This window comes from Synchiropus splendidus, chromosome 4, assembly GCF_027744825.2.
Source record: "Synchiropus splendidus isolate RoL2022-P1 chromosome 4, RoL_Sspl_1.0, whole genome shotgun sequence".
Classification (NCBI taxonomy): Eukaryota; Metazoa; Chordata; class Actinopteri; order Syngnathiformes; family Callionymidae; genus Synchiropus; species Synchiropus splendidus.
In genome coordinates, this window is record NC_071337.1 from 5,814,493 (window position 1) to 5,823,060 (window position 8,568).

General features: G+C 47.2%; 2 protein-coding genes across 9 annotated transcripts in view; both read right to left on the bottom strand.

Moving 5' to 3' along the window:
• The window catches only part of macf1a (microtubule actin crosslinking factor 1a), a 147,312-nt gene extending 145,715 nt beyond the window's left edge, over positions 1–1,597 (bottom strand). For 4 of the 8 annotated variants that reach the window (XM_053863886.1, XM_053863890.1, XM_053863885.1 and 1 more), the window contains exon 1: positions 1,210–1,596. The gene's annotated coding sequence lies outside the window, so the exon portion shown is untranslated. Of the gene's footprint in view, positions 1–1,209 lie in introns of all 8 variants that reach the window. The other 4 variants (XM_053863891.1, XM_053863887.1, XM_053863875.1 and 1 more) reach the window with 2 other exon arrangements.
• A 3,774-nt stretch (positions 1,598–5,371) lies between these two features.
• ndufs5 (NADH:ubiquinone oxidoreductase subunit S5) lies at positions 5,372–7,447 on the bottom strand. Its single transcript, XM_053861906.1, has 3 exons — positions 7,322–7,447; positions 5,720–5,941; positions 5,372–5,573 (listed from the first exon to the last, which is right to left on the bottom strand). The coding sequence occupies exons 2-3, from the start codon at positions 5,933–5,935 to the stop codon at positions 5,469–5,471; spliced, it is 321 nt and encodes a 106-aa protein (XP_053717881.1). The 5' UTR covers positions 5,936–5,941; positions 7,322–7,447; the 3' UTR covers positions 5,372–5,468.
• Positions 7,448–8,568: the final 1,121 nt, after the last annotated feature.

Consider the following 8,568-nt stretch of genomic DNA (forward strand, 5'->3'; position numbering starts at 1 on the left):
TTGTATGTCCCATATATCCCAGCTCCTTGCTAACAGCCCAGATTTTCTAGATCTGACATGGAGTTTTGTCAGCAGCAAGTGTTTATTCAGACACTGGCCCGTCAGCCTGCTGTCCATTACCAAGAGTGGGGGAGAGCAGCTCCACACTGGGTCTCACTGGAGCTTCATAGTGATGTTATAGTTGGAGGTCGAAATGTGATCTTCTTAATACTTGTGGTGGGACAACAGCCTGCCTGTGTCTGCTCTTGATCATGTGACTTTCTTCTGTCTAGCTAAATACTAAACTGGGTAAAGAATCTGAGCTTGTGAAAAGTAAGAAGGAACTGAGAAATGAAAGTCACGTGCATTTGGAAGAAAGCAGTTGTGCCTTTAGATAATGGTGCCATTAATTATTCAGTGGAAAAGCAATTTCTGTCCGATCTTCTTTGGTCAGCTCCCATCAGAGGTCACCAGATCAAGTCCTCCCCCGACCTCAGTCACACCTTCATATCCTCCTTCATCATGACCCTCAGAGTTGCCTTCCTCCTCTTCATCGCCAGCATCCTCTCTGATACGCCCATGTCTGATCTTGTCCTTTCATATCACTCACAATGACAACATCCAGAAGATTCTCAAACCAGATCAGGCCACCAACAACCGGCTCCCCCAACGTCAACGGGTGAATTGACAGTCTTAATACTGCAGTAATGATGGAGGACCTCAGTAGTAATGATGAAGCTGAAGGTCCAACAGACGGCAGGACGGAGACCATCCTGAGGACCATCTGCTAGAAAGCTGCAGGAGGTGGCTCCCTAATCATCTCTAACAGAGTGTTTTCCAGAACCAGCCTGCAGCACTGAGACCCACTGAGGGGTTCTAAGCCCACGATGAGGGGGGGACTTCGCTCTGAAATTAAACATCAGCTGTGATCAATACCCCAAATGCCCCCTGGTGCCCCGATCGCTTGACTGGTCAGACTGACTGGTTCTTTTGTCCAGCGCCTGCCTTCCTGCTGTTGGATGAGCCTGGGTGTTTTTGGTCCTGGCGCGTGGATGGATGGATGGATGGAGAACCATCTCACGATCCAGACACAACAGCAGGAAAACCGAAGCCATCATCCACCTCGGGGGTTTCTGGGCTCCAAACCCGACTCGATTTCAGCATACACCAGTGAAATGTGCTCGCTCTTTTGCCACAGATTGGAGTGAATGGAGCTGCGGCTCCGCTTACCTTCACCGGGCGGTCGCGAAGCTGCAATCCGAGCTGAGAGCGCGCGAGGCCGGTGCTCCTCCGCTGCTGCCTCCTCCGGCCGGAAGGAAGGATGGACGCTGCTCCCACGATCAAATCCCGGGGCTTTTCTGACCACCTTCCCTCAGATCCACGCGCCGCCTGAGTGAAGCGGCCAGCGCGGATGGAAATGGCTGTCCGGTTCCTCCTCCTCCTCCTCCTCTCCTCGTCCTCCCGGCTCCGACACAACCCCAGCTGCCTCCCCCTCGCTGCTCCCGCAGGCTTGTGTTGGATCCCTCCGCGGCTCCCACGCGTTTAACCCATGTCCACGGAAGAGGTTCCGATCGTCAGACTAGAGTTGTTAGTCCTGCGTCATCCCGAGCTCGACAGCTCCGCCAGAGCCAGGCCGACACACACTCACACTCTCTCACACCCACCGGGAGTGTGCGTGTGCGTGTGTGTGTTTGAAAGGGTCTGGCTTTGGAGAAGGGCGTTCACACGCACATATTTGCGGCTCATTCATATATTTTCAGGATTAGTCTGCATCTGATCTGCGCTTTCTCATCGCATGATAATCTGATTTAATCCCTCATTCATACCCAGGCAGCAGCCTCCGATGGACGGCGGGAATCTGAGGAAAACTTGGAGAAAAAAGTTGGGAGAATCGAAGGAATAATGGGGTGAAAGTCGCCCTCGGTGACTCAGGTGTCCAGAAAGAGTTGGACTTGGATGTTGAGTGAGGGCAGACTGGACATGGGCAGCAACTGCAGTCATGATTGTGAGCTGAGCCAGAGGACAACACTCACCAATGAACACAAGCTGTGGGCACAGCAGAGTTCGGTGCCCTGCATCTTCAGGAGATGCTCTTCTACCAGGAAGCCTCGAGATGACTCCAAGGAGTGTTTCAGTTGAGTTAGTTCCAGGAGAGAGCTCGGCTCGTAGGGTTCAAAGCCAAAACCACGGGCCAGTAAACAACTGTTTACTGAGTGATATCTGTCGGTCAGCTAATTCTTGGAAGCACAAAAGACACTGCTTGAAGAAAAAACAACCACCTGCTGCCTAGCAAAGTCCCTTCTTTCCAAACAATGTCTGTTCCCTAGCTTACCCTCAACACTAGCATCTTAATACGTCACTACAGCTCTTTATTTCAGGTCATGGGCCACAGAACGTGACTTGGCGTCCCAGGTTTGGCCCCCAGTCCTCGAGTTTCACACACTGAGAAGAAAATTGTTACCGTCATGTCTCAGAGTGAGGAGCTGAGCTGTCCATCCGTGGTCCTAACTATGAGATGAGGTTCACATCTCTAAAGACGCTCTCTAAAGACAAGAAGCTCTTGGAAGAAGCCGGTGCAGAGCTGCTGTTTCTAAACCTCAGGGGCTTCCTGCTATTGTATCCACCCCGAAGGTAGGTGGATTCTCTGTCTCGGTCAGAACTTGCTGGTCTGACTTGTGTCAAACATCTAGAAGTTACACCGGAGTCCCGTCTCGGTTTAAACTACTCAATGAGAAGAACAATTCAGTGAGTCAGTGATGCCACTCAACAAACTGGGTGGACCTAAAGGAAACCTTGTGATGAAATGCGTCACAGATGTGACCACAATAAGGTTCAGTAAAACCTCCATCATTATCTGATGCACCTTGATGACTTTGAGCTCTGAGACAATGGTTAATTGGGGTCAATTGGTCTCATGAGTTGGAAGAAACGTGCGCTCAGGTCAGACTTTAGTGACGGTGCTGAGGATCACATGTTCAGAGTGACATTTGAGAGTCAACCAGAACACTGGGTTACAGGCGAGCACACCGAACTAAATTCAACTCTCACAGTGAGCTCCAAAGGGCGTCCTCATGAGATACCTGAACCACCTCAACTGACCCCTCAATGTGGAGAAGCAGCGGCTCTACTCCGAGTCTCTCCGGAGTGACAGAGCACCTCACCCTCTCTGGAAGGGTGACGCCTGCCACATATCGAAGGAAACTCACTTCAGCCTTGTATCAGAGATCTCCTTCTTTTCCGTCTTGACCTCAAGCTCATGACCATAAGACGAAGATTGGTCGGTAAATGGAGAGCTTTGCCTTTTGGCTCAGCTCTCTTTGGTACACAACGTATGTCTGCACGATTCATCAACCAATCTCCAACTCACACCTCAAGCAAGAACAAGACCCTGAGCTGCTTAAACTCCTTCACTCAGAACTCAGTCCCAACCCAGAGAGAGTGATCCATCTTTTTCCAGTTGAGAACCATGGAGTCAGATGCAAACCGATCCAGCGAGAGCTGAAGGTGTTGAAGCCATGAGAACCAAATCATCTGCAAAGAGCAGTGACTGGATCTTCAGGCCACCCAACCACAACCTCCCCACCAGAGCAGCGCCTCCAAATCCTGTCCATGAAGACCAAACGATAGGCGCAACACAGGCCACACAGTTCCAACTTAAAAGGCCCGAAATAAAGCCACATTCAGGGCTGGTGGTCACCTCAGCAACCCGTCTCTAATGGAGATGCTAGCTGGCTGCTATTAGCATATAGAGGTGTCACATGGTTTCCTGGGTTACAGCACAATATCAGCAACAACAGACTCGTTACTTGACTCGTGAAGAGAGAGCAGGATGAGAAGAGGGGACGTGTTCTTCTGAGGACTGTTTACAATGAGGAAAAGTGGTAAATATAAAGAGGAACAGGAATTTACACAATGAGAACCATTCTTTTAAGAGGTTGGATAGATCACAAGTCGGTTGCAGATCTTCAGGTAAGACTCTCTCAGGTGGCTTAAACTTGAGTTTCAACAACAAGCTCATGTAAGAAGTGATAAATCTTCAGGAGACCTGTGCGACTCCAAAACTATGTTGCAGGGAACTGAAGGGTTGTTGTCATGGACGCAATAATCCAGTGTCGCCATCTAGCGGCGAATGCTGGGCATCGCTCAAAACGACGTTCTGGTCCTCTCAGTCGTTATCGTCGTTACTCGACGCGTCATCTCTTCACGCTGCGGGGCTTTTACTCGCCCCGACTGGAACTGGGTCAGTGGGTTAAGAAAGTGGACAATTGTTTTGTCCTGGGAGCAGATTAGATTCCGGCAGCCCCAGTCAGGGATTTAAACCTTGAATGTATCGTTGAATGTGAAGATGTAAAGCGGGCGCTGAATAATTGAACATTCGAGGAGATTTAATTACCGACGGCACTGTGGTATCAGTGTTCAGTCCTCAGAGGAATAGGCAGGAAACACAGCTCATTTAAACCACACACGTGCATCACTCTTAGGTTCACTTGCATCAAGCCCATTGACTGGCTGATGGCTCTCAATGAAGACGACGCATCAGGAGAGATGTAACCAGCCGCCAGTCAAATCCTTTAACAGCTACATTCCAGAACAGCCCCTGTGTGGACACGCCTACGGTTGGGCAACGACCGCAGTGTGTGTATATATATATATAACAATATATAATCATTGTAGTGCTAGGAACTACCTTGCAGACTCAGGTTCCACACCATGATACATTTAAGCTCCATCTCCAACATGGAGACTGACTCATGAAACAAACTGGTCAATCTTCTAAACTGGAATCATCAACTCCTCACATCTTTTATTTATCTCAAAATGTACTGTTTTTGCTGTGTGTCCAAAGTTCTGCCCACAGAGACGAGAAGAAGCAAGACACATGGGTGAAAACAGCGCGTAGGTCAATAAAACAGGCCCAATATTTTAGCTTGTAAAAAAGTTGTGGCACAAGATGCAGAGTTCAGACTGCAAGAAAAAAGTGGTTTATAGTCCGGAAATTACAGAAGTTCAGTCTTCGCAAAAATTGAACTTGTGTCATGTATTTCTTGTATTATTTATTGCTGTTCGCTGTTAAGTCACTTGGACGGAACGGATCATGTGACAAATGGTGAAAAAAATACTCCAACTTGTTAGTTGTGACTCAAGTTGCACGTAGATCAAAACAATACTCAGATTTACTCCAGAGCAATTGGTCCGCTGATATCGCGCACACACACACACACACACAAATGTGAGATCTCTGCATTTATGAAACCAGTATTATTTAAACACAATTTTTTTTTTGTGTTTGTGGAGACAGATTCCTGCGACACAGTGCCAGAGACATCAGTCATCGCTGAGTATATCAAAAAAAGAAAAGGGGAAACAAATTAAGAGATGAGTGAAACAGAGGTGGAATAGAACTTAATATTTATTTGGAACCTTTTACATGGAGGGGGCAACGGTGACTTGAGGTCTACTGTACACAGGGATAGTGAGGACAAGCTCCTTCATATGGAGTCCTCCACCTTTGCAGAGTGACTCGGAGGTGGCGTGTACTTCCCTTCCTTGATGAGCTTCTCTCGCTGCACACGGATGGCCTCAAGCCTTTTTTGCTGTAGGACGACAAGAAGAGGGGCAAAGGGAGACGGAACGCACAAATGAAAGACACATTCTGTAAATAGCTGTGCGGGAATGAAACCCAATGAGACCTTAGCAGACAGATGCAAACGCCAACTTTCAAACAGAGTCCCTGACTCACCATCTTGGTGCGGTGCATGCACTCGTAGAAATCCTCAAACTCCAACTGACACTCCTTCTTTGCTCGGGTCAAGCCAATGCCGTGGGCGCACTCGATCCACTCCTTCTGAAAGACATGGCAGCGCGCCGCCTTCTTGTTGGGCTGCTCGTTGCTCTGGGTGGTCAGCCAGCCGTCCACGTCGATGCCCAAACGAGACTGAAGGTCCCAGAAAGGCATGGTGCTCTGAAGACGGAGCAGGACAGTCAGACACGGCTAAAACTAGGCCTGCACGATAAATCATTTGGAAAAAAAAAGGCCATTTCGATTCACCCATGAGTCCCATTTGATTTTCAATTATTCTCGATTTGCTTTTAATTCACAAACCGACTGGATTTGCATCTCAAATGCTACTTTCTCGGAGTCCCGCTACGGTATGTCAATATTTCACGGACACAGCACAGTTTCTAGAGACTCACGTCTCACATCAAATTACATGTTTTTCACTTGTGTCCTTTTGATATAATAGTTGCTGCATTCTGCAAGATTTTTTGCCTCCTAGAAGAGGTATAATAAAACCTTTCTGAATTAAATAGTTCATGTTTTCACATCTTCGACACAGAAGGTCTCATCGTTTTGATTACAAATTCATTGTCAATCCATGTGATCGGCAGCAGAAACCCTGATCGGAGCCTCACTACCACAAATCTGTATCAGCCCCTCAAACGTCATATGCCTGGTGATGCAACGTTGTCTTGTCACGGTCTATGTGTGCAATAAACTATGTATTTCATGAGGAAAAAATCGTGGTTTGTGACATCAATTCTTAGCTAAAAAATCGTGATTCACATTTTCCCCTGAATCGCGCAGGCCTAGTTAAAGCCAATAAAACATCCAACCAAAACAACCGTTTTCATACGTGGCTCTAACCAAACGTGGTCTGGTCAGACGAGTCAGGTTCCATTTACATCACATCACCGTGTCTGTCTTTCAAAATAAGGGACAAGATTCATCATGACCGGACCTGTCTTACGTTGGGATCAGATTGAAGTAAGTACTTATTACTTAATAAATAAATACTACTCTTACAACACTGCATCGGTGGCCGTTCATACATAATCGCATCTTAAAACACTCGGAAATAAAGCCCTTGTGAACGCAAGTGAACGTTGTTACTACAGTGTCATGTGGCGCATTGTGAACCAGGTTAACGAGGATATAAATCTTTCTCTCTAGCAATGTGAAACACGAGGAATTCATTGCGCTAAACGGTTCATACAGAAACGCACCGCGATGTGCGTAACAACAGCGTTACGGTAAAGCTGTACGAAGCTCGGTAGATGAAGCTAGGCTAATATTCGAAGCTAACAAAGCCGATGCCGTACCAAACAACGCCGTTTAAAGATATTATTACCCTCAGTTTTATCTACGAAAGAGTTCCAGACTCCTGCAGATCGACAGTTCACTGCGACTGTTTCGGAGGTTTGTCGTCAATGACAGCGGATCCACTCGGCTTTAATGCAGTCAGCTAGCATCGCAAGCAAAGTACCGTCAGGGCTTCACGCCTCCGAAGACAAAACAATGCGTTTTGGAAGAAAACATAATACGATAATTACGAGTATTTACCTCTTTTCCGAGGCGTCACTTTAACCTTTCTCTGGTCTCAAGCCGAACGCCTTGCTTTACGGCAGAGAGCAAAACACTGCCGTAAAGTGACGTGCAGTGTCGAAAACCATTCCAGAGCGATTTCAAACGCTCGCCCTCATCTGGTCTGGACTGGAACTGTAAACTCTGCGCTCTCTCGAGCACTTGCCACCAACTAAGGGCGCATTAAGGACGCGAACACGACAACACTCGAGGTAGCCTTAATATTGAATTCATATTTGACGTAAGGGGTCCTGTTTTTGTTGTTACTATGGTTGCCATCTTTCAGTCTCCTGCTGCTGCTTCTCCTCCAACATCCTTGGTCCACAGCTATTTTGCTCTCTGGCTTCCTTTACGTCCTCCCCACCTGCGCACACGTCTCTCTAATAGACTCTTTATTTATTTATTTTATCCTGACTCTTCTCAGTCTCTGACTCTTCAGCATTTAACACTTGTTGTTCACTTAACTTTACTCACTGGACTCTGGAAATCATAACTTCTTTATGAAGAAACACATAAACCTGTCTGGGAAAATAGCATGTTTAAAAAAAGGGGCATAAATTATAAGCATTGTTTTTCTCTCTTCTCCTTTTCGATCCCTCAGCTCAAGCTGTGATGAAAGAGTAAACCACTACTCTGACCCATACACCTACAAGGGGCTCATGGTCCATGGAGACTCCACCACTGCTGCAGCACCACTCACCACAGTCACATCATACTGGCTAACTGCACCATCCTCACAATAAGAAAGAGTTCACGGCTGCCTGAATCAGTGCAGGAGGCAAGAAATTCCATGTGAAATTCATGGGATACATTAAAGCTGACGTAGAAAGGAATCAGAACATGCAGACCATATGGAAGTTCACGGAAGACGGAGAACTTGGTTGACATTCCAAACCTTTATGTGCGAGCTGAAACACCAAAGGGCTGCATTGTCCTGATATTTCATACTTGACTGAGAAGAGCTTGGGTCTCAGACGCTGGTGCTGGTCCTCATTCTGATGCTTCACACCCAGCCGTGATCCCGTCCCGAGAGCCACCGATGAATGATGCAACGGAGACTACGTCAGAACAAAGAGCAGTGATGCAACTCTCCGGCAAACTCTCTGCATCACAACTCCACCTCCAAGTCCTTCTTTTCCTTGTCAGATTTGCAAGTATAAATGTTAGTTTTTGAAGACCAAAACACAGCACTTTGGTGCAACATAAGATTTTTTTATTTTCTCTCA